Raw genomic sequence first — 26630 nt, 5'->3', positions numbered from 1 at the left:
TGAAAACAGAGGCAGAGTCCCACAGTCTCAAGCCTCACAGTGAACTTCAGGGCTGTGTTGGCAGGGACAGAAATTTTGTGACAGTCTCTTCAATCACAGGCTCCTCTCACACTTGAATCAGGCTTGGGGCTACAGCCTCAGACTTCAGGACACCCAAGGATTGTGGCTCCAATTGACTTGATGCTATTTCATTTCACTGCATGCGATTTCTTTCCCACATGCCTCATTCCCCTCCGTGCACATAAAGGATGGAAACTGGCAAAAAGACAGAGAAATTCAGGGTGGGCATTAGTTACTATTTTTGACAGCACTAAAACAATATATAAAAAGGAGGGTTTTGGTTTTTTGTTTTGTTTTTAGTGGGTTTTCTTGTTTTGTTTTTGGTTTTTTTGGGGTTTTTTTGCTGTGATTTGTTGTCCCTGAGTTACAGCTTAGAGAGGAAAATCAGAAGACAATGTCCCATCTGATGCCTCCCTCATGGAGTGACAGGCTGGCTCTGCCAGAACATTGCAGAAATTGTGCTTTTGGGAGAGTATTGTTTTTATTTCAGGAGGGAAAAAAAAAAAAAGAGGAAATGAGCAATCCCAGAAAGAAAGGGTCCGAATGCTTCCTCAGGCTGCACCATAAGAAAGATTGCTATTGTCAAAGTGTGTTTCATTGTTCTGATCTTTCTGAGAAATCTTAAAATATATCCAAAAATGTAACAAGAACAGAAAGCAGATCTCTTTCTTTGGCTGCCCATTTGCAGTATGGCTGGTGAGACACAGACTACAGCTTAGCAGTGCTAGTTACCCTGGTTAACCCCTGTTCTTGATAATCACATTTAATAAGAATTTTATTTAAAAAGCACTTTGTACCTATCAGGAACGGGCATATAGAGAAGCCAACTTTCCCTCAGTTGAATAGCCCCACTGATTTTTAGTGAATTACTCACCAAGTCAGGACTCCTCACCAGCATCAGCCCCCTGGCTAATCAATAGCAACTAGTTACTACAACAACAGAGCAGGCTCATTTTTCCATTGGTGCCACTTTCAAATATCACACCCACAGTCTGCCCTCCCTGCCAGACTGCTTCAAGCATAAACTTCCATCCAGGAGTCAAGTTCCTGGCAATACCTCCAAGATCAGAAAAGTAGGACATATGAGAGATGCAGGGGGACCATTTTCTTAAAGACCAGAAAATGGCTTTTAACCTTGAAAGCAGTAGGATTTACCCATCTTAGCATTTTTAGCAAGGGTCCATCTCATGGGAGTAGCTGGAATCAGCCAGGGCTGCACCTCTAGTCTCCCAGTCTAAAGACCCTCAGCAAGAGGAAAAATTGCTGATAAGATAGATAGATAGACAGATAGATAGATAGACAGACAGACAGAGTGAGTGGATCCCAACACAGCACTCCCACAGCTCAGCACTGCTCCTGACCCACAACATCTGCACATCTGTAGGCACAGCCATGCTGCTCTCTTGCTGGCACTGGTGTCCACAGAGCCAGCTCAGGACTCTCAGTCCCACCTGCCTGATAAAACACCTTGGACATGGCTGCAAACAACCCCTCAGGAGCCAACACTGGCATGAAGAAGGACAAACAGAACAAACACAGGTCACAGGTGAAAAGGTTTGTCTTTCTTTGTCCCCAAAAAAGAGTTTCCTGTGTTCAGATGTTGGGGAGGTTGGTGTGAATAGATACAGATTTTCGGATGGGTAGATGACAGCAGCGCTGAGAGGCAGAAAAGGATCATCTTCCTCACAGGTTAAAGCAGTGACAATTGGCCTTTAATCTTCTATACCCTGTAACACGCAACTTAATCAGTCTTGTACTCCAGTGACTTAAATCAAGATAAACATTTTAAAAACACTTATCATTCCTATTGTGATACTATGCTGACCAATCAGCTTGTTTTTCATCCACAGCAGGCTTTGATTGAGCAGAAATAATCATCCCCAGCTCCGTCACACAGATGTAGGAGCGCTGGGAAAATGCAGAGGAGGCTGAATGAACAAAAGGCATTTCAGGCCTGCTGGGGTCAGAATGTGTATCTGTATGGGAGGTTGGACTCATCACTAATCCATCTCTGTTTCTAATGAGATTGGTTCCCATTACAGCAAAAGGAGATCCATGGCTTAATTTGCCAAGGGTACCATTGTCAGGCAGCTTAGGGAAGCAAAATAATCTTATCAGTTTGAACTTGAACCTTGCCCTCCAATTATATGGACAATGTTTATGAAAAGAGAGATAAAGAGATTTTCATTTATCCAGCAAGAAAAATGGATTGTCTGACACCAAGCATTCAGTTTTCTGCAGCTTCTGATAGACCTTTACAGTCCAGCCACTTGCCTATACCATTGCCAAATGTACTTACTACTATCTGTGCACATTAACTCTGGACCAAACCCAGGGCAAATGACACCAAATATGTTTATAGTCCAACTTATTGGTACAGCAGTCTCTGCTCCTGTAGTAAAGCTAAAGTGAAAGCCTGGAGCCATCAGCTAAAGACAAGCAAATCCAAATCAGAAAAATGTTTCACCCCTTCTTGCTGAATGGCTCTCTGCATCCCTCTCCATTTCATCAGCTCCCCCTTGGCTGCTATAGAGGCCATCCTCTTCTGGGAGTTCTGCATCCCCCACATTGCAGTTAAAACAAAGAACATTATGGCAAATAACAGCCAAGCTTCATCCATTCGTTTCTCTTTACAATTCATTCCATCAAAGCTGTTTAGCTGAACAAAACCCCGGCGCTCTCCTTTATTGTGAGGCCAACAATAGGCGAGCATGTGAGCACAGCGTGGGTCCCAGATGTGCGCGCCTGCATCCACTGCCAGCCACTTCCTCGCCCCACTCACTTTTACAGGGCTTTAACCTCTTTGAGCTGGAATGCAGATGAGCACATAAACCAGGAAGCAAAGAGTGTTAACACAACAGAAGTGGCCCCTGTACAAAGGATACATGAAGAGAGGGACATGCTTTGGTAACAGTCAGATCAACAGCCTCGGTTTCCAAGGGGTTATCCACACAATAAAAATCCAGAGAGAAATAAACTGAACAAATCCCAGAGGATCTATTTTTAGCAATATCACTTGCACTGCAGGATCTTTATTTGTGCCTTTGAATAGACACACAAACTTTTCTTTCTTCTTTTATGGAGGGACAGAAGCAAGTGAAAAAAAAAAAAACATTTGGAGGGGGAAATGTCTTCAAAACTCATTTCAAAAGTTATTTTAGAATGTGTTCCAAGGACTAACCCCAAATTTGTAACTCAATTTTAAGAACTCTGATCTCATCCCAAATAAAGTAACCCTCAAAGCATGACTGCTCTAAGGAGGAAAAAAAAAAAAAAAAAAAAAAGATAAAAAAGGAAACCACAACAAAAACAATGCAAAACAAAATCTTTAAAATCTTTCACACAACTGCACTTTATGGCTCAGATCATATCTGCCAGCAGAAGGTTTCCTTTAATATCAACCTCCAGCTCATATTGCACATAAAATACAGGTGTAATGTTGCCCTTTCCTTATCATACTGTGTCTGGCTGTGATGGAGTTAATTTTTTTTGTAGCAGCCTGTACAGTGCTGTGCTTTTGGTCCACAAACAAAACAGTGCTGATAATATATTAATGATTTAGCTATTGCTGAAGATCTTTTTCACTGCATCAGCACTTTTTCTGTCCCTCACTCTGCCTTCCCAGTGAATATAGTGTAGGGTGCACAAGATTTTGGGAGGGATACAGTCAGACAGGTGACCCCAGCCAAGCAAAGAGATATCCCATGCCATGTAGTGTCATGTTCAGCAATAAAACAGAGTGGAGTGGGGTAAATCAGCTTGGGAACTGATTGATCATCAGTCTGCTTGTGAGACGCAGTGAGTGATTGCCTTTGCATCACTTACTCTGCTTTTTAATTTTATTTCTTCCACTTCTTTTTCACTATTTTTATGTCATTCCATGTGTTTTTGCTTTTACTCTTCCTTCCCTCTTCCTCTGTCCTACTTGGAGATAGGAAGTGGAGGCAAGCAAGCAGCTGGGTAGTGCTTGGCTACCTGCAGGTGTTAACCCACAACACTCAGTTATGTGCACTTGACTTTGCAACTAAAATGTCCATTTTAACCTGTGCAGCCCATTTGCACAGAGCTATTATAACATTGGAGAAGGAACTGTGTACTGAGTACCACACATTTCTTCCCACTTATCAGAGCTTAAGAGAATAGATAAGGGGCTGCTCCTGGAGAAGAAGGTGGATACTGAACAATCTCTGAAATATTGGGCATTTTGAGCTCCTGATGCCAATCTCTCTGCCTTGCATCCTTAGCTGTGCAATGCAGGTAACATTCCAGACTCCTTCCAGAAGGGTAAGTACATCCCTGTAAGTATATCTCTCCTAACAAGCAGAATAGGGTTTAAATAACATAATAGGATTTAAATACCATTAAACATACAGGAAATAAGGCCCCAGGGCCATAAAGAATGGAAGAATAAATAAAACTATTTTAAGGCCACTGTTCTGCACCCTGGACAACATAGGAATCCCAAGGAATAGAGAAAAAGAATGTTCTCATTAAAGAGTAACATAAACATACAAAGGGCTAGACTCAAGCAGTTAAGACTACCTTAATTTTAACATTTCTTAACTTCCATATGTTTTATTTGAATAATAATACTGTTATTTGAATGTTTCACACAAAAGCTAAGCTTTTTCTGAAGCAAACTGCAGAATTTTATCCCATAGCATCCTGTGGGCCATAGCAACACTGCATGTACAGGCCTCACACAGACCACAGAGGGAGGAGATTTCCCAAAGACTGAGGCCCAAAACAATAATCCATAACCCAGATATAGGATCTCAAGTTACCACCTATCACTTTAATTGCACTAAGTGTCTGTACTCTTGGTCCAACATAACTTTCAGGAAAAATATTATGAGCCAAAAGGCTTTGCAAAATACAGAAAACATGGGAAATTAATATCAGAAATTGCACCTGCTGTAGAGCACCCTTAATTTCAACACCAGCCCACAGTATGGTACAGAAATCACAGAGGAAACATTAGCAGAAAATCCCCACACTGCTGTGTTTGTTTTCATATTTATTAATGGGAGTAAAAGCCCAATTTAAACCCTTGAGACTGATACAATACATGTTGATAATATCATAGCAGCAAAACCACAGGCATCTGATAGCAGCTGAAAATAAAATAACACAAGCACACAGGGGGTCTCAGAGTAGGTGGTCTGAATGGCCCCTTCTTGACAAGCAGCACCATCAGGTACTCAGTTTGTCAAGGATTTTGTGTATCTCACCTGAAGTCAACTCCCTCTCACACCCTGAGGATTATGATTCTTTTATGGGCTGCTGGGGGCATGAAAAAATCCCTCTTCTGGCAAATAGTGCACTGATATCAGGTCAAAAGTTGGTGCACAAAAGTACACAGTGACGTTTTTTTATTGTAAATGGCTGATGAATCTCCTCTAGGTCTCTAGGCTTCTTCTCTAAATATAACATTAAAAGTTAAATATATTTTTAAATCTTTCTTCCTCCTTGTTAAGGATACTTTGCCAACAGTGGCATGTGAGCTCCCCTGCCTGCCACAACTAAAGTGCTTGGACAACATCTACTGCAAATTCTTCAGCAGCACCTACATCCATCTGTTCATTCAAACACACTTCTGACACCTGAGCACTTGGAGGTTTGGCCAAACTGCAGCTCACACACACACACTGCTCCATCTTCATGCAGGGATCCAGATGGATCCAAGAGGGATTATTGAACAGCAAGCCTCAGCATCCAAAGGAGCCCCATCAATACTGACACCACAGTTCAAGAGCACAGAGTATATCTGAAAAGACTCAGCCAAGATTTATTTTCCTGTGCAACCCAGAACTACCAACTCATCATTGTTTCTGGCATGAGAAGACACACACTGGGTTCAGGGAGCCAGGCACTGCACATGCTGAAAGAGGAGACATTCACAGTTTTAATTACTACAAATGAGTTCATAACCTCAGTCAGTGAGCTGGGCCAGGCACATTTGGATTAGCCTAAACCCAGGCTGAGAGAGTCACAACTCTCCATCCATCCTCAGGCAAAAGAGCAGCTAAGTAAATAAATAATAATAACAGGTAGCCCAAGCAGCTCTCCTAAACATGCTCCAAATCACTACTCCTACACTAGTTTTAATCTGCAAGAAAATGAGTTGGGATTAACTTCTGTGCTTCGGTTCATTCTGCACAGCTCTTGGCAAGTCAGCAAAGCTGCCTCACAGATGAGCAGATTTTGGCCTGTGGCTGTCTTTTGGAAAGAGCACAAAAATCCCAGACAGCAGCAATGCTGGATCAATGAGGCTCAGCACCAGCAAGGACACAAGGAGCCTTGAAGTATTGTACCAAACCAACCTGACCAAAAATCCTCTTGACCACTTTGAGAGGCACATTGGGTCTGTTCCTGCAGGCAGTCACACACCTTTCAAGGAACACAATCTGTATAAAGAAATTACAAGAGCACAAAAAAAACAAAACAAAATGGGTAATTGCTTTAAATGGTCTGTCCCCCTGGGATTAGGATTGCTATTTTGGAACAGAAAACAGAAAGTTCAATCTATACCTGCACAAACATGCCAAACACAAGCAGCCAGTTTCAAATAAGACATGTAAACAACCCTGGTGTTGGCCAACTAAATCACTGCACACCCACCCAAACACAGCACAGGCCAATCCAAGCTCTGAACACCAAGCACTTTGGGAGTTCAGGCCCTGTTTAAATTAGCATCAACAAAAGGATCGGCATGAGTGCCAAGTGTAAATACACAGGTTTTTTCCTCCTGCAGAGAGTAAGCTTATTCTCCCTACCCCCAGATTTAATTGTGAGTTTAGCTTCTAAGTATCTCAGTTGAAAAAAGGAAAAGTCAAAATTCTCACCTTTTAATTCTTAATTGAGCAAACTATTTGTGACATGTAAAATCTGCTTTCACAGTGCCTTAAGTCATAGAAAATTTTTGCCTGAGGGTAGAAACAGTTGCTTTCTTTAATTCTGCAGCATTTGTATCTTATATCCCTGATAACACACATACATAGAATGAATGTTGCAAGGACAATTTCCTCAAATTGTGCATCTAGTGGGATACTGGGATACTTTGAAGTTATTAAGTTATTAAAATCACCACTGTAGATTTTTTCCTTTTTTTTTTTTTTTTTTTTTTTTTTTTTTTTTTTTTTTTTGTTAATACTGCTAATTAAATAAAGTGTTCCTGGTACTAACAAAAGTCTTCATCATTTTCTGGGCCCCTGCAATTAGTAGATACAATATAAATATTGCCAGTCATCACACAGATGTTGGGATCCCTGAGGTCCCTTGGCTCTTGCTGACAGCTGTGATGGCTAAACCAGTGGATTTCCATGTGACAGGAGCCAGATGCACACATATGGCTCTTGAGCTTGAAGTCATTGCCTACATGAGGTTTCACACAGACCCCTCATGAGACATCCTGGCACCCAGAGCAGCCCCATCTATCCCTCCCAGACTGTGTCTCCTTTCCCTGGTTCCACAAACACCAACCAGCAGCTGTGTTTTTGCAGCAGTAACAGCAGTGCCCCTGGTGACCGCCCAGGACCACAAACACAAGGAATTGGAAACACGTGTTTGTCATCCTGCAGCTCTATTTGGTCCCCTTAGCTGTCAGGAAAAATAAATGCTGGATATTTTTATAGTCAGCAGGCACAGAGTCCTCCCTCACAGCATTTTCATCACAACTGTTGGGAAATCCACAGTGTTTTCTGGAACATGCCTCCATACAGAGGTGGACAGAAACTTGTATCTTTGCTTAAAATGGCATTTGGTCTTGGTAACATGGTTTTGTTCATACCATAAAGCTAGATCCCCACTGATAAACCAGAACAACTGTCTCAGACACCAAAATAGCCCCAGATTCTTTTCTTGCTCTGCCAAGAGCAGCAGATCTGGCACTCGATACCCACTCAAACTCCTAGTGATTTCCTCCTCCAGGAAACCTCACAGCTCTCTGAGGTCTTAGACTCTTTTCCACTGGCAAACAGACATATGTGACACAAGCCCCAGTTGCAGCTTCCCCTGTGAGAACCCCTCAGCCATGGCTCCCAGACACAGCTCCTGCTCCATGCAGCCACATCTCCAGAATGTTATCAGACGAGGCCAAGTGGTTTAAAACCACCTTTGATGAGTTTTGGATTTTGTCAGCTCTGCAAAGGAGAATTTCTCTACACCAGCACAGGCAGTTTTTCCTCAGTAAGCCAAACTGCAGCCCAGGCAGCTGGGATGGATGGAGTTGTACATTTCCTCCAGCTGAGAAGGAAAAGAACACCTGGAGCAGGGACCTCTCTAAGCAGCAACCTGAGGTCCATCCTACCTCATCACTAAGAGCCCTTCCCCAAGACAAGGTATGGAGGTGGCCTGGACGTAGCCCAGTCTTTAATGAAAGTCTAAATCGTATCTGTTTGCCCCTGGGGTCAAAAACTCAACCCTCATTACTGAGTTACAATTTCTTTTTCAGTGTGATGGTGTATCTGCCTTTCTCTTGAAAATGCCCTCTTTTACAGCCTGAAACCTTCAACACGTGGAAATCCTGGATGCCCCTTGACACCACAGACCCTTTCAGGGCTATTAGGCATTCAGAAGCTGTTAGCATGGATATTTTGGTGATAATTTGGTGAATGGAGTTGTCAAACAAATTGTCTTTATTATGGACTGATTAAATGCAATCAGGGAGAAGTGCTTTTCCCTCCCCAACTCCAGCCCTCATCACTCAAACAAACACACTGAGCCAATTAGCAGGGAGGTGGCAAAAGCAGCTTTCACTTGAAACCTGATATTCTTGGGGAAAAAAAAAAAAAAAAAAAAAAAAACCACACAACCAATCACCACCAACAGTAATAACAGCAACAACAAAAATCTTTATGCTTTCAAAACCAAGACAGGCCTCCAGGGAGAGGTTCCAAAAGCTACCCATGGCTCACCTGCAGGGTGTGAATGGGAGTTACCAGTATTCATCTGGCTCAATGCCAGATCAGCTCCCTTAAGCAAAGTGCTTCTCGCATCCAGCTTGTGCCAAAATCTAATGCAAAGAACATAAACATTAAAGCAGGCCCATGGGGAGCAACACTACCAGGGCTGGGTTTTCTTTCAGCTGAGTTCTCCTGTGTCAGAAAAGGCACGAGCTCCCAGCCCAGCTGTTTCCATGCCTAGAAACCTACGTTTTTGGCTTAGGTCCTTGCAGTGGATTCTCTGATGTCTGTAAATTCTTGAGTTCACAACCCTTTCCAACAGTAGTGGAGGGACCTATCTCCATTAACATGAAACTCGTGGCAATCCCATAGATCTGATGCCACCACCCTTCTGCCCAACATGCCTGAAATCAGCTCACAAATGGGAAAATCCTTTTGGAGAATCAGAGCACAGCATGATAACAACAAGTTTAATTCCTTGCAGGTATGCAGCTGGAAGTTAAATGGTCACCTCGGCAGCAGTGAGCAGAGTGAAATTCCACATGTGTTTGCATGACTTAGCTTCAGAGAGAGGCACATCATGGCTGAGCAGAGAGAGCACACAGGATATAATAGCTGTTGACTAAGCTTTCAATGCCTGCATTTAAAGTTAGCACCAAAGCCTACTTTTGGCCCCATTTTCATTAACCCTGTCCCTCTGAGGAGCAAGGCCTTGCACTGCACATGGATCACTGCCTCCCAGAGCCCATGCAGAGGAGCTATGGCATAGCTTCCCCTAGCAGGAACAAGGGCATTGCTGTGTCTTGGACTCTTGACTAAAATTAGAAAGGGCCTAAAACAAAGGTCAGGTTTTATCAAAAAGCAAGGATTTTTGAGAATTCATTGCTGCTACGGAGATTAGGACTAGAGGTTTACAGCTAATGATCAGATTCTTACCCCACACCTCATCACAATCCTCAAGTATCACCTTTAACATTAGTATCACCTTTAACCTTTAACACATCAAGACAGCAGGTTCTAAGCCTTGATACAGTCCTGAGCACAACAGATAACAGAATGAGACTAAATCAAGAGTTCATCCTACAAGCAGCCACAGAGAAAAAGTCCAGGTCTTCTTAAGAAGTGGCTGCAAAGTGCCTGATAAATCCACTTTCTCCCTCAGGATCTGCTTCCTACCCCCCACATCCCACTACAAACATCAATGTTTAAAGAACTATTAAAGAAAACTTCAAAACTCTTCACATAGTTCAAATACTTCACTTAAAAGGAATTTGAATTCTTACATCTCAGATTGCACCAGTCCCCAGCAGGACACACACTGCTCATGTTCACATTGTGGCATTTGAACTGTTCAAACAGGAGGGATGGAGCCCCAGTGTGAGACTGTGTGCTCAGGGGTTAGAAATCCCCACCAGCCCTGCTCTCTTGTGAGACCTGAGACTCAGTTAACCACATCTCTGGGCACCTTCTCAGGGTGTGCCTTGCCATGACCTACATAAAAATGAAATTTTCCTGCAGCTGAGAGACACATGCCTTGAAGACGCAGCCAGTGGAGAGTACTGGGAGCAGTGGGATGTGGTTGGGTTTGAAGTTCTTGGTAAGTCTTTTATCCAGCCCTATTGCAGAGTTGCAGCATGAGAGTCAGGTCAGTGATTCTGACTTATGATCTGCTTAGAGCTCAAGAGTGGCTGTCCCTGAGCTTTCCTTCCAGGGCTGGATCCACACACTCTGGCCACCACCACACAGCCATGACCTATTACAAACAGCAGCACCTCCTTGGTAATGCTGAGGCAAACTAAGCTGAGAAGCCAGAGAGGTTTTGCTGCTACACAAGGTCTACAGGACTGTGTTTTAAACCCCCATTCTTCCCCAAAGAGCATCAGCTGCTGTCTCTGAACTGCACTGCTATTCATTTGCAAGCTGGAAAAGTCTTTACATCCCAAAGAGTTGTGTCATCTCCCTGCAGCACCAACTGCTGCAGAAAACTCTGTGGGACCACAGCAAGCCTTACATTCCTCAGCAGTAATACCCAGTAGAAATCCACTCATCTCCCTGGGGTGCAGACAAATTATATTCTGGATGCACCACCTCTAGGTGAGATAGCATACAGTAAAGCTGTAAGTTGTCCCCAAAGATGTTCACCTGCTCAACTCCAGTCATGCCAGAGAAGAATTCAGAACATGCTGAAGTATAGAAAAGTGTATAACAGGCCAGAAACAATTACAGTTGAATAATGTTATAAAGTTGCCCCCCTTCCCTTTCTTAAGCCAGCTGACAATTCACTTATAGGGATAACAGTGACAAACAAGATGCTCCATCAGGTAGGAAGAGTTACCTGGGCCGCTGCTCCTTCAGAGAGGCACATGGTGCAAACCCTCATGCATTGGAGAGAGGTGAATGGGGTCAGTGCAGTATGTGCTGGGAAAGCATAAGGTGTGATTTGGGAAATACTGTACCTTTTCCTACCCCCTATCATCTTGTGGGTACTCAGCTCTTGAGTTTACAAAACTGTATTTGAGCTGCTACACTCTGGGTACAGCCCTTTCCTGCAGCAAATCATGTTTCCTGTCCTGCAAGGTACAGTCAGTCCAACAAGACTGGGGACATTTGCCAAGCCTGCTATCAGAAAACATAGGTTGGACCTGGCAGAAGGTTTCAACAGTTATGGAAACTCATGAGACCTTGTGCTGCTGGGATTACAGACCCTGCTTCAGAGTACAGTCTTGCCATACACATATGCAGGGATACAAGCCACCTTTCTTCTCCCAAAGTATGACAGTTCAGTTGGATGCTACAGAAAACATTTGTTATCAGCAACATTCTTATCCATTTTTTAAAAGAATAGCATCTGGTCCCCCTGCCAGCACCACTGAAGCCTATCAAATTTCCTTCCACTGCTCCAGCTATGTTGTACAAACACAATGTAAAGCACCTTTGCCCTGGGACACCTGTACACATTTTAACGCTTGGCAATTTGGTCTGGCTGGGAAAACTTTATCTACATTTCAGAAAAACAACTTCTTTCCCCATTGCAGCTTTTGCTCCCATCATGCCTGCTCTATGCACCCCTTCTGCATCAACTTGCTTGCAAGCTGGAGCACAGAGAAAGCTCAGTGCCAAGAAAAGGATAAAAGCACACCAGAAACAAGGAAATGCCTCAGTCCTTTCCATTCAGAGGCAGATCTGCCTTGAATGGAAGCCCCCAGGACTGATGTGCCCCCAAAAGAGACTGAATCACAGGCAAGCCAGCCCCCTTCAATTCACATTAAGACTTCCAGCACCGTACATATTCTTTCCCCCACCCTCCACCACAAGCTCCTCCTTTCTAACACAAATTTCTCACAGCACACAGACACATGCACTCCCAGGCAGCGAGCAGCAGTGCTGGGATATGTTGAAACCCAAGTCCAGTGAGGTTCAACCCTTGCAAATGACACTTTTTCATCAGACAACTATAATTGGCAGCTCTTATCCACTACAAGAGTTTTGCAAAACACCCCTAAAGAGTATGCCAGGCTAGTTCTTCACACTAAGACCCAAAATTAGAACAAACATCCTAAAAGAAAAGTGGCCCTCACTGGGCACTCCCAAGCAAACTTATCAGCCCTGCTGAGTTGTAAAATGAAATCTGTTATGTTTTCTCAGATCCACATGCATATCCACAAAGAACAGAAAGAGAAACTTACTTTTAAAGCAACTAATGCAGCTATAGAGTTATAAAACTTACATGGAATTCCAGACTTTGAAAGTGCTAGGTATTGTACCTGCCATGTACAACTCAAAATAAATGCTATCAACATTTTTAGATTCAGAAAATATTAATAAAAAAGAGATTTTTAGATTCAGAAAATATTAATAAATGAGACACTTCTTTCAGTTTATGAAAACACAGAATGTAATTTGTTCTGTGCATATACCTCCTTTATCTCAGGTCAGGGGGTTTTTGCAACAATCAGGACCTGTATGTTTAGAGGAGGGAATCTGGCCCACTACAAAATAATTTAGACTTGCTATGTTAGCTTTAATTTACATACTAAACTGTCCCAGCCTCCTAGTCCACCTCTTTTCACTCCTATGAGAAACACAGCACAAAATCTGCTAAAAATTTATACAGGTTAATACCATTCCTGCTACAAACTTACAGAAGTTAACACTATTGATTTTCTTGTTGCCAAAGTTAGACTGACTCTTTTGAAATAGGTTTGCTAATTATTGAGAAAGGCTTTTAAGAAACTCAAACTCCTGTTACAGAAGACACTTTTCATTTTTGGTCTATTTTTAAAAGATTAAAATTACTTCCCACATAACTATCCCAGATCTGCTCACATCCCCTTTCCCTGAGCTGCTCCGGAGCACTGGAATAAGAGCTCCGTGCATGAGCAGCACACGGAAGGATCGGCGCTTCTCCCTACCTGAGAAGTCTGCAGAAGTCTTGGCAAAGTTGCTGAAAGCTGTCAAGCACATGAGTCCTAGGAGGAAGGTGGAGGTGGGAAACACATCTGGGCAGCACATCCTTAGCTGTCCTCACGGCTTGTTTTCTTCCAGAGGAAAGGAAAGCGGTTCCTGCCCTTGCCCAGCTCTCCTCATTGCCCGGAGAACAGCGTCAGTCCCATTGCTTGGAAGGCTCGCAGCCAGCGGCGGGGAAGGAAAAGCGCTCGGCACACACACACACACACACACACACACACACACACACACACATCCCTGGGAGTGAATGAATCCCGGCTGACGAATGAGGCAGACCTACCTGAGCCTTGGCGGAGTTCCCAGGGTCCTAAAAGCCATCTATTCGCCCAAATTTCCTGCAGACTGCTGTGCAGCTGTCCAGCTGTGGCACTGCGAGCTGCTGGGGGCCAGTCGGGGAAAGGGGTGCCCCGAGGCCATTGCTGGATTAGATATGCAGGGCTCTTGTCTCTCTGGTGCAGACAGACAGAAGGATGAGCCGAGTTTTCAAAGGAGGGAGCCCAAAACAAAGCACCTGAACTCACACGGATTTCTGGTATGACGAGTATTTGTAGATGCTGCTGAAATCAGTGTGAGCAGCTGTGCCCTGCCAAACTGGTGACAGGAAAATTCTGTGTCCCCTGTTGAGAGTGATCCTACCATGGAGGAGCCTTTGCACAGGCCCAGGGATCAAACCCTCCTGGACCTCATTGCAGGACTGGGACTGCTATCAGCCACACATATAAAACTCTCCTTTCTTTTGACAGCAGAAAGCCAAGCCAGGCTCCCTCTAACCCACTGGACCCCTCTATCCTCCATCAAACTCAACAGAGATCCAGTGATTCAGCAGATCCAGACCTGTGCTTTTCATAGGATCATGGATGGTTTGGGTTGGAAGGGACTTTATAGACATCTAACTCCAACCTCTCTACCATGGGCAGGGACACTTTTACTAAACCAGGTTGCTCCAAGCCCCATCCAACCTTGAGAGCCAGTAGTCCTGGCTCCTTCCATAGTAATTACTTTAACCTCCAACTAGGATGGCCCTAGACGTTCACTGAGCACTGCTCACCCTTCAGAGTTAAAGGAAAGCTCCAGCTCACCTGGAAGCATATCCAGTATTTGATCCTGCCTGATTTTCATCCATATCCTGGCAGCATCAAGCCAGTCATGTTAATTTGAAAGAGCTAAGAGCTGGGGACACAGATAGATGGGTGGACTCTTGTCCCTGGGTAAAGGAAGGAGGTCCTGGGCTTTGGTCACCAGGCTTAGCTGCAGTTCAGGCATATGTTTGCATGTAAATATTGGCCATATCCCACATATCCAGGCTAGGGCGGAAGCTGAATGTTGGTGCAGAGAAAGGAGGATGTATTTCACAGGCAAAGCCAACATCAGACATTTAGCAGCCTCTATATCAATATATTTAAACTAAGGAACTACACTGTGTGGGGCTGCCAAGGAGGGCAGCCATGGGGCCAGGCTCACACACAGCTGCTGAACAAAGCTGCAGCAGCTATCCATCAAAAATAACCTCACTGGAAACATCCAAGGAAAACCACAAGTGGTTTTTACTCCTCTGTCCAGTTCATCCATATTGAATTAAGTGAAACTCTCCAAAAACATGGATTTTAAAGCTAAAAACAAGAGTAAGAAGCTTCAGCACAGAGGGCTCCGGGGTTTTTTCAGAGTTGAGTGAACTTGTAAAGTGTTTCTTATTCTGAAATTTCTAATATTTCAGCTGTTCTCAGATGAATATCAGACGGGCTGCCTGATTATATATGGAAGACATTTTCAAGAGTGCTGCCATGAATACCAGAGTAATTTTTTCTACCAGAAGCCTGTCCTGGGATGGTCTGCATTCTAGAAGCAGATCCCAAGGGGAGCTGTAAGTCCCGTGGCCCCCTTTGCTTTCTGCCCACATGGCCACTTGCTCAAGTTCCAAACAGCCATACAGAGGATGAGAGCAGAGTGCTAAATCTGGAGTTTAAGCTCAAATCCTGTCCATGACCACAGGAACAAGAGCCTTCTCTGGCCTGATATGCACCAAAGCACCTCCTTCCCACAGCATCTCTTCACACCCTGAGGGTCTCCAGTGAAGCTGCAGATGAGTCTCCTCAAGGACAGTGGTGACTCTGGGCTGCCCTAACAGCACAGACATAGCCTGAGGTCCAAGAGGCTCTGTACAATCCAGCCCCAGTCCCTTTTCTCTGCAGACAATTCTGCCCCCTTACTTTTTTTGCAAAGGGCTGCTTAAGATAAAAAAAACAAGGAACTTCTACAGGCTGCCTTGCTCTTTATTTCACCTGATACTTTAATCTCTCCTGCCAAACCTCTCTGACCTATATTTTTTCCAGGACTGACCTAAGTTTTAAAGAGAAAATACCAGGAGATTTGACTCCTGGCATCTATGTATAATTCTTGTCTCACCTAGTTCTGCTGCCCTTGCCAAGAGGAAGATTCACCAGTGCTGTCTTACAGGCATGAGATAACCATACCCATTACCAGATTATCAGTCAGAGCTCCTTATGAGCAAGACAAAGAAACAATAGGACCCCTGGAAATCTATCAGCCTCTGGAAAAAGGAAGCACTATTTGCTGAAAAGAGCCCACCCTGTTAGCAGGTGTTGATTTTACTGATTAAAGGGTAATTAGGTTTGACTGACTCAGAATATGTGGAAGAAAAAAAAAAAAAACTTCTGGTGACAAAGGGTTTAAGGCTAAACATGGGCAGTGTGCTTGAGCAGCCCTTTAGGTTATTGCAAATAAAGTCAAACCAAAGAGGAGGGTGTTGTCCTCTGAGGGAGTTTTTTTCAGTAAGTCTGTACAGATGCCTTCCAAAAGTAAAGAAGAAAGCAACTCTTGCCAAAAAGAACAATAGGAAAAAAATAAAAGAAAAATTGGCCTTTGAGAAACAGACAATTCAGTTAAAGCCCATCTCCATAATGGCCTTATTCCCTGGGGTATGTGGGAACATCAGCTGTGTTTGCAAGGCAAAGAAGCCACCTGTCCCAGCACAGCACAGATAAAGGATGTCTGTCATGGACAGTCTCATGGGATAAACATGAATCAAGGCAACACCAAAATGGAACTTTACTTTTAGGAGTAACAGCCCTTGAAATCCATCCATGCCCTCAAATATGTCTCTGGGGATAGATAATAACACATACAATGATATACATTCTCTTGGATCCCTTGCCCCCGAAGCCACTCAGAAGTGGGAATAGGCCAGTTCTGATGCAGTCCAGCATTACATCTTAGCTTGGAGGAATGATACTTGCTCTCTTTCCCTCCACAGATTAACTGTGGAAAAGTCTCACCAAGTCTAAGATGTTTAACAACTGTACCTCAGTCCTCCTTTTAGACTGTTACTTAAGTGCATTTTTCTCTCCTCCCACACTCCTCTCTTGTAGATCCTCTCCTTCTCCTGATGCACATAAAACTATAATAGCTGAAACATTCATGTAAATTCCCAAAGTACAGTTAAGTACAACTGCAACTGGGGAAACTAAGGCAGTGAGAAAGGAAGTAATTTGTCATTCAGTTTTGTGACCCCAGCATTACTCAATTCATAAATGGTAGGAATGGACCCAGTTAGGATGATTCCCCGTTTAATGCTGTTTGTGCTGGTCTTGTTTCCTTCCAGGGCTGATTTTTGGTAATGTTTTCCTATTTTTTACTGACCCAGTACCATTAACCTCTTCCTTGCTGATTAAACCATCAACAGCCAAAGGCTGGCCAGTAGAAGAATTGGACCAGGAATAGATCTCAGCCAGAGAACCAGATGTAGGATTGGAGTCCTGTTTTTTTACACAGTCACAAGCAGATTTATAAGTACAAATTTTCTAAAACTACCCTTTCTTTCTATCCTTAGTAACATTACTCACGTCTTACTGTTTTTTCCATAAAGTCTCAAAGCACTCTCCAAACAGCCCTGTTGCATTCTGCCATTTCACACATGGACAAAGAACAGTCATATGTTTGAGGTCAATACTTTTTCAATGTCAGCCAGGGGAAATTGACAGAGATAAGAAAATATTAAATACTTTTTAAGTCCAGCCAGAGCTCTTTCCACTTGGCCACATTCCTTCTAATGAATGTAAATTAATAACAAAGTATATGTGCATTTATACCTACAGAAAGAAATGTAAACTGGGTGGTCAGAGTTTCAATATAAAATAGCAAAGTTTTCCAGCAGAGTACAGCTCTTTGTTTTCTTTTTTTCTTAATCTTTTCCCTAAGAGTGTCTTATGCAAACAGATGGTGTTACTCATGGAAGTAAGCACTGATTGCTTTCATCAATTTGAAGGCGGAGGACTTCACATAATGCAGTTTTGCAATACAACACCAAGTATCTCACAAGTAAAATCCATATTCCATGCTAAATAACAGCTGTGCAGAATATTCAAACTCAAAAACCTTTGAAGTTTTCACATTTTGTGTCACTCAATCACTTCAGTTTACAAAACGAACATAAAACCTGGAAAACTTTGCTCCATACTGGGAAAGGTTTCAAGAGGGGGTAATGCTTCAGCCAAATTCTGTGCAGAGTAAAAGCCCCAAGTGATGCACTCATCCCACTGAAACATTAGGAAACACTGAACAAAGTGGTGCAAAATCCTCCAATGCATGAAAATGTCAAAAGTAAAATATCTGAAGACTACAAAGTTATCTACAACAAAGCTGAAAACTTTCTCCTCATGTCTCACCAAGTAACTGGTGTTGAACCTCTTTCAGTTGGCATTCTCTTTATTCTAATGATTCCATGTTCAATGTTAGAGGAGACTGTGTAATTTGGTGATTTTTCTGGGATCAGCATATCCCATTTGGTTTAGTTGGTACCTTGTGCACAGGATGTTAATCACTGTATTAGAACTACAGGAATCTGGAGTCATCTTGATCTTGGTACTATACTGCTAGTCACATAAAGTTTTATAGACACAAGTTCACTGAGATGTTCAGGACCTGTACTGCCTTCTCATATCTGTAAAATGAAACTGATCTCCACTTGACCTGACTCATAAGTCCTCTTCTAACAGCTTTACTGGGTAGATTTCTCCATTAATTGGATGATGGTAGGTGCTGGCTTTACTATTTTACACCACTATCTTTCCATTAATATATTCAATAGCTCTCTGGAATTGCTTCTTAGATGAGAGGCTGAATTTGTCACCTGAAGATATCTATCTCTGACCTCATTGGTCTTGGCTTTGAAGAGGAGAGACATCCCAGCTGGTTCAATGCGAGCAGCAGTACATTTTTCCTATTATCTCACCTATGATAATCAAGGGAGAATTGTCTCAATCCTGATGCTATGTAGGCATGAGTCACTTCAGGTTACAAACCCCTGCTAATCTGGATCTCCACTAGGTTCTTCCTTTTTTTTTTCCTGTTTTACTAGCTACCCTCACAAATAATTTATATTGTCCTTTACTTCCAGAGGAAGCAGATTTTTTTTCTCAGATTAACTTGTCTAGAAGTTCTCAGACTGTCCAGTGGGAGTAACATGCTATGATGTTATTTGATTAAAACAAAGGAATAATTTCAACACTCATCCTTAAAATTATACCATGGGCATTTATCACAAACCTCTGTACTCTGCTCTGAGGGCATGCAAAGGCAGTAGCATGCAGGACAACACAAGAGTCCTTCAGCATTCCCCAGGTTCTTCTCTCCCTCATGTGTACACATCCTCTACACACAGCCCATCCTGATGGAAACTACTGCTATAACTTACACTGGAAAAGCCATTTTTGTTGCCAGAGACCTTTCCCACAAAAAGGATTGTCTCCAAGCATTGTCACAATGCCTTTTCATAAAATCCACCTCTATACTAATAGTCTGAACCACATAAGAGACTGAACACAGGCACTGCCACTCACATTTTGGACCAGTCCTTGGTTCACATTTCATCCAGGCCACCTGGCATGTAGAACATTTCTGAGCATGGCTTGGGAGTTGGCAAGAACTTTGGCCATTCCCAACAGGCAGGAAGGAATCATGTTTTGGAGTTTGATAGCATGACCACAAACGGATTATATGTTCTAAGAGACCCAACAGTGTTTCAAGAGTTTGTCATGTCCTTGATGAAGACACAGTGGCATGTGCTGAGAAGTGAAAAAATAACCCCAGAGCAGACTGTCTGCCAGTGCTACAGCATCTTCTGCTACTCTGGCAAGCCTGATTAGAGCTGCCCAGGAATGGCAGGGCATCCTGCACTCTTCAGACTCCAGCACAGCTACAGCCCAGATTGCTATGAGTTTGTGCTCCCACCTATTTACAGTGATCAGCAGGACAGACCATTCCTTCAGGAGCATTCAGCATGGACTGTGCTTAATTTTGATCTGGAGAAGTCGATGAAAAAACCTCATTGGCTTCCCTGGTTCCAGCATAACTCAGGTCATCTTTCACCTCAGATTTATCATTGCCTTGGAGCAGAGGGTATTTCCCTTGGTTTTGGACAGGCAGCAAATTACAGAAAAAAACTCTGGCTCACAGATCACAAACTGGTTAGAAATCAAAGGGAATCAGAGGAAATGCTTTTCTGCTGAATGGGGAAAATTAATCCCAAGTGTAATTTCACTGGCATCAGTGCAAATTCAACAATGGACTACATCTACCATTTGCAAGAAGAACAGGTTCATGTTCTCATTTAACATGTACTTAAACATACATTTTCCTTTCCTCTTTTAAATCTTTTCCATTTGAGAGGGCTATTTCAAGAGTAACCATATGCTTTCACATGCATTTTAGTACTTAGGCCAATAATATCACCAGGTATTTTTTTCACAGTGGTCCCAAGAGACTATCCAGTGACAAAGTCCAGGTGTGCTAGGCAGTGCAAATAGCACTGGACTATGTCATCCAAAACAACCCAAGGAATTTACAAGGGCATTGAAGTCCAAGACAGACTAATCTCCACACTCTGTAGCCACAACACGAGCATTAGGGAACTCCGGTTAACTTGCTTCTAGAGCAAGAGATGCTTCCCACTGCAGAAAGCTCATACTGAAATTTGGCTGCAGTCGTTGTCTCTGGGCTCCTGGCTCACACATCACTGATACCTAACACAGTAATGCTGCTCACCAGACCAGCTAGAAAGGATACAGAGGAAGGAAGGAAACTTTGCAGGTTTTTACAGCTTTTTTACAAGAGATTTGCAAATGTCAGAGCTCACCAGGCTGGGCATTGCCTGGACTGACAGCCATGATGGACAGCAGAGCGGTGTGTATGGGCATAGCTTAGTGGTTGTGTGCATCCAGAGACTGCATAAAGTAAGTATAATAAATGGCTTTTCTAACACAAGTAACTTGCCTCAGAAACACCTCAGCAGAGGTAAAAAGAAGCTAGAGACCATTTAGATTCCAAAACGTTTTCAGTTTTTGCTGGACTATCCCCTTGTGAAGATCAATCAAGCCAGAATCATCCTCCCAGCCTTACCCTGCCCACCACTGGTGCTGTGCTCTGCCCTGTCCTGCACTTATCCCCTGGGAGCTGTTTCATGCACAACCCTTCCCTGGTTGTTCTAAATCTCAGGAACTGGTGTCCATGGAGAATCTCTTCTATTTATTACTACACTGCAGGTAATTTCTTACTTCATTTGCTAACCCCATCTTGGACATGCATAACTAATCAAAATCCCTTTTCCTTTCCCACAGTGAAAGGTAAAACATTTTTTTTAGTTCACTGAAGCTATCCTGACACAACACACAAGCTCATCTCCACCTAATTCTCCTTCTGTAAAATGAACCTTCTGACAGTAGAGGAAAAGCAGCTTTGTCCATTAAAGAGTCTGATTTGAGGCAGTTTAATTTTCACCCAAAGAAGATTGCCCCAAATGGTGCTGTGAATAACCAGGAGAGCTGAGAGTTTCTTCAGCTGGTTTAGGAAGCCAGTGTCCAGAGCTGCTGCTGCTTCTGTGGTGGATGAGGCAGAGACTCAAAGCTTGTAAAGCCCAGTTCTCTGGTGAAAGCCCTGCTGTGAGTCCAGAGGGAAGCAAAGTAAGACATAAGACAAAGCAGAAGTTTCTCTCTCCCATCTATTTCCACACAATACTATGGCACACAGCTGAGCCAGTGCAGTGGAAAATAACATTATGATTTCTAAAGGGCTTTTGCAAAACAAAGGATATAAGAGACATTTTCTCTTCAGGTTAGTCACTAATCATTTAATAATGAAGAGCAGAAGTTGATTTGTTTTATTAAAAATAATGAGAAGCCAAGACTTTGAGCAATTTGATAATAAATTTTTTACTACCTCCTGCATACAGAGGTTGAGATAGTAGATATCATTTACTATGACAAACCACCAGCATTAATGCATTAATCAAGAAAAACAAATGGTCTCCCTTGAAATCTCCTGCCCACCTAGAGAGAGTAATGGGGTTATAAATGGAGAAAGAACAAATATTGACTCTATGAAGTGTAAAGGTACCTGGGAGTTCACCCATCAGTCTTTCAATTACACTTGCCTTTCAAGATAAATGGGATTTCTTTTATAAGTCATTTCAGTTGTTTCAATTGGGGTTTTTAGCATCTCAGGAAACAGGAGGGGGACATCAGTGGTCTCTTTAGGTTCTCAAGGTGTTCCAGACTGAAGGAGAAGACCTCCAATTTCTGGAATGAGATAGATACTCCCAACCCAAGACAGGTCTTCCAGTTTGAGATAAGTACTGAAGGAGCTGCCTGGACTAGGCAATGAGTTATTTGTTTAATGGTGTTTCTGGGACAGTTTTCTGTAAAATGGCTCTGGAAATCAGCCTCCATCATTCAGACTATAGAAGCTCAGAGGTAAGGACACCCCTTGGTGGACCCATACGGGACTCAAAGACACCCAAGAATTTACTGACTAAGGGAAAGACCTCTGGCATCATTTCCTAAACTTAACCTTACTTTGTCACACTCTTCCTAACTCTCCAAACTCATAACATCTCAATCTTTTAACCTCTAAGCAATTATATACATGTCTTCTACACAGTTTATTGGATTATTGGAATAATTTCAACATTGGCTTCCATATTAGACACAATTCCTCTTTAAAATTCCTTCCTAAATCAGAAAATTAGTAGAATCAAGTGTTTTATACATGCTGAGGTCAGCCAGTGTTGTTGTCCCTTCCATAACCTGTCAGGGTGCCACACATCCCAGAGGAAACCAAATTCTGAGTGGGGGCATATTCAAGAGGAGTGGGGATATAATCAAGAGCAAAAAACAAGAAAAACAACAAAGCCACACAGTTCAAATTCTCAATGATCTGAAAACATCACAGATTCCAAGAGGAATTAAAAGACTCTTCTGACTCTGAACACAGAGTCAGTATCTACTGAGGTGCTGACAAAGCTACCAACAAACCAGATCACATTTAATATATCCCCTGTACCCTGACAGAAATCACTGGCACACAGATTTTTTTTTCTTCTCCCATACAGGTTATACAATAACAATTTACCCTCCAGGGCTGGAATTCAACAAAGGGAAAAGGAAATGGAAGAGCATAGGTGTGCATGAACATGGCAGTGATGTGCCACAGAAGACATGCCCTCTGCCAGAGGCCCTCTGGAAGCCTCAGGCACAGAGGAGCAGATGTGAGCAGATGTGAGCACTTTCCCAGCCCTGCACAGAGGGGAGAGCATGCACTGGCCTGGCAGGGTTAACTGCGTGTGGCTCCAGCAGGATGCACGCTCCAAAACAACCGAGGCCCGGGGGCTGTTTTGACAGAACGAGAGGAAGATTTTCCAGTCCATCACTTTCCTGAGCTCAGTGCTGGGATGCTGTGTCTGAAGAACAGCTCTCCCTCTCCTCTTTGCTTTCTCTACAGTAAGGAAAAAAATGTAATTGTGGATGCTTGATGGCCAACTTAGTGAGCAGATGCTCTATCCAGAAGGGTCTGGCACCTGAGGTCATTTTAAGCGACATCTTGGAATTTCTCTGATTATTTTCAGCTAGGTCAACTCACCTTAAGTTAACCAATAACTCATGTCTCATTAAAGGGAAACTTCCAGAAAGACTAGAACTTATACCAGGTTGTTTAAAGGTTCTAATAAAATCCACTACACACAAACCTTTCCAGAGTAGTTTATAGGTCTGCTTTGGTACTTGGGATAAACAGGACACAGAGGAATCCAGGCATAGCCTTGTATCTCTACTGACACAGGCTTGCAAGAGAACCTGAAGGATTGAGATACATCTGGACAGTCTGAAAGGAGCTATGCCTGCTCCACCAGCCACTGCTGGAGCTACAGCAGCTATGAATAGTTTGACAAGTTGAAAAGAGCATAATTTCACTAGAAGATAAGGTGGAGAGGCCCTCCATGAGACAGTCCCATTTATTTTGTAATCTAGGGACATCCAGCTGCCTCTTCTCAACACCTAAGGGACAACAAACCAGATCTCCAGAGCAGCTCAGCCCCTTGCAGATATCTCTTTTTGTTTAGAGGCCCAGTAATAATAACAGCAGGTGTTACCACTTTTGGCTGTGTTTCCTCTAAAAAGATGTCCATGTTCCCTTGGGCAACATGAAAATTCACTCCTTTCTTCACACCCTGTGACAGGCCACAGACAGCTGTGTTGGGGCTGCTGCAACTTGGCTTCAGGTGTTCAGAAGGAACCTCTGGGATTTCAGCCTGCAATGCAGACTGTTTTGGAAGGTGATACTGACAGTCCTGATCCTGGTGGTGCTGAGACTGAAGCACTGCATTCGTGGGGACATGAGCAGGTTAAATCCAGGTAAGCAGGTCAGGTCAGGCTGGTACAATCTGTTGGGCATCTCCACACCAGAAATGTGTACCTCTCCTTCACCTTCCAAATGCAGCATATGGTCTGAGAAGGTCTGTTCTTCAGCCTTTGTTATAACAAAGCTGAGTTAATGCAAAGAAATAAAAAATGAATGGCTCAGAGTGACAAAGAATGTGAGGAGCAAAACACAAGGTCTCCTTCTTCCTTAAACATTGGCCTTTTTTCCTCTAATGAGCAGAACCATCATTCAGTGAAATCTTCAGCAAGGAAGTGCAAAGAGGGATCAGTTGTACTGCTGACCTGGGAGAGAATCTGTTGATTTTATTGATACATCTGCAAGGATATATCAAGGGAGGAAGACATTGAAATGCTGATGTTAAAAGAGATTTTGGTTTGAAATAAGCTGGAGGTGGCAGTTTGTCCAGCTGGATAACTGCGGGTATTTGGGGTGACTGTAAGCACTGCATAACTGCCATGTTCAGTTTTGAAACAAATCCTTCAAGAAGGGTGTTGAAATAAGGGAGGAGACTTCAAAAATACTAACATGAAGGATGGTGTTCAATGAAAGGTCTTGGCCACATCCTAGTTCCACAGATGAGAGAGGATCAAGCTAAGCACCATTTACTACCTCTCCAGCTTTTCTTCCCAAAGAAACTCAGATTTGAGAAGTAAGGAACTATAAGTGAGCTTCCCCAGGATTGGACAGGAGGGACTAGAAATATGTTGAACTCAGTCAGAATTAATTCAGAGAAATACTAAAGTCTGTTTAATCACAGAGTAAGCTGAGTTGGAAGGGACTCTTAAGGATCATCAAGTCTACCCTGTTCCTGCGAGCATTGTCTGAACACTTCTTGAATTTTGTCAAGCTTGGTGCTTTGACCACTTCCCTGGGAATCCTGTTTCAGTGCCCTCTGGGTGAAAAACCTTTTCCTAACATTAAACCTAAACCTTCCCTGGCACAGCTTCAGGCCATTCCCTTAGGTCTTGTCACTGATCACCACAGAGAAAAGATCATTTTCTGCCTCCCCTCTCTCTTCACCAGGAATTGTGACTGCAGTGAGGTCTCCCCTCACTCTCCTCTTCTCAGGCTGCACAAGCCAAGTGCCCTCATCCACTCCTCATGTGGCTTCCCCCAAGGCCCTCCACCATCTTTGTGGCTGTCCTTTGTTATATTACCTGAAAACAGTGATGCCTTTCATTTGTGAACCTCACCCTTTCCCAGTGATTTTAAAGTCATCCATATTTTCATAAATTTTTTTATATAGGCAAGAAGAGTAGGGACGCAGCCCTTCTCCTACTCTGTCTGATGTGACAGAATGGAGAAACTCAAGGGGAGCGTCTTGCCCCTGTATTTCAAACTCAAGAAAGCTGTTGCTGAAAAAAGAGACCAAACAACACCTGGTCCAGTGTCTTGATGCCAGGGTGCCTCAGCAACTCACACAGGAATTGGGAATTACAAAGGGGCAAATTTCTGGGCCCTCGAGAGCACCTCAAGGGAAGTGCGGTTCTCTTGGGAAGCCCTGAGCTCAGGGCAGTTCCAGCCCATCAAAGTGGTTTTGTGAGCCTGCAGTCCACAGTGGTCATCCAGGGAGTTAAAAGCGCCTCCCTGACACTGAAACATCCAATTCTCTTCTTTAAAGACAGTTGTGAGCTACAAATCTGCAGTTTTCCAAGTCATAGCCCACACATCTCCTTACAGCTATTTTATCTCCTCGATCACCATTAAGTTATTGGAATTACCCCTACGTGATAATTCCTCACCCCCTGAAAAATATTATTCTACCTTTTTAATAGTGTTCACATAAGGGATAAGAACATAAAAGATTAAACTTGAGGAGTGGTGTGCTCATTACCGGTGGCGATTTGTTTTTGCATTTGAAGGGTCAGAGTGCCCTCTTCTGTCCCATCCATGTTCTGCTGATTAACTCGCTGTTAACCAGCAGGTTACAGAAACCTGTGACTTGGCTTCTGCACTCCTTACTGAAGCACAGTTAAGGACCCAAGCACCAGATCACAAAGTAGGAAATGACTCGTGTTAATGTGGGGGCTTGGGCAGTCATCTGCAACCCATAAAAGGGGTTGGGGGAACATCACAGGCAACATGATGGATCTAATTAGTTCATGAGGTCAGGAATATTTTGAAGTGAATCTCTGCAAAGATTGAACAGCGGGGTGTTATTTATAGACCTGCATTTAGAATTCACATTCCTCCTGCTTCTGTAGGCACTAATTTAATCCAGACTGATGGCCAAGGAAACCTGACATGGTATTAAAGATACCTCGAGAGTACTTTAGTATATAGTAATTTCTAAACTAATCTTAGTGAAAATAATTGGGACAGTGGGATATTTGAATTATGGACAGAGATAACAATGGCCTCGAAAAAAAAATTTTAGTCAAGTGTTTTTATCATGAAGACACGCAGGAGTGTGTTTCTGGAAAATACACCACCACTTTCACATGGCAAAGCAGAATTCCTAGACTGTGGTGGATG

The 26630-nt window shown here is 43.1% G+C and overlaps 1 protein-coding gene across 1 annotated transcript in view; it reads right to left on the bottom strand.

The window, feature by feature from the left end:
* EVA1A (eva-1 homolog A, regulator of programmed cell death) overlaps positions 1-13475 on the bottom strand; it is a 199818-nt gene extending 186343 nt beyond the window's left edge. Inside the window, exon 1 of the mRNA XM_021529805.3 lies at positions 13376-13475. Within this exon, the coding sequence (XP_021385480.2) occupies positions 13376-13475 (100 nt within the window). The remainder of the gene's footprint in view (positions 1-13375) is intronic.
* Between the last annotated feature and the right edge of the window lie 13155 nt (positions 13476-26630).

This window comes from Lonchura striata, chromosome 3 (genome assembly GCF_046129695.1).
Source record: "Lonchura striata isolate bLonStr1 chromosome 3, bLonStr1.mat, whole genome shotgun sequence".
Taxonomy (NCBI): Eukaryota; Metazoa; Chordata; class Aves; order Passeriformes; family Estrildidae; genus Lonchura; species Lonchura striata.
Note: the sequence above shows the minus strand (reverse complement) of the source record. Positions and strands in the feature narration are given on the sequence as shown.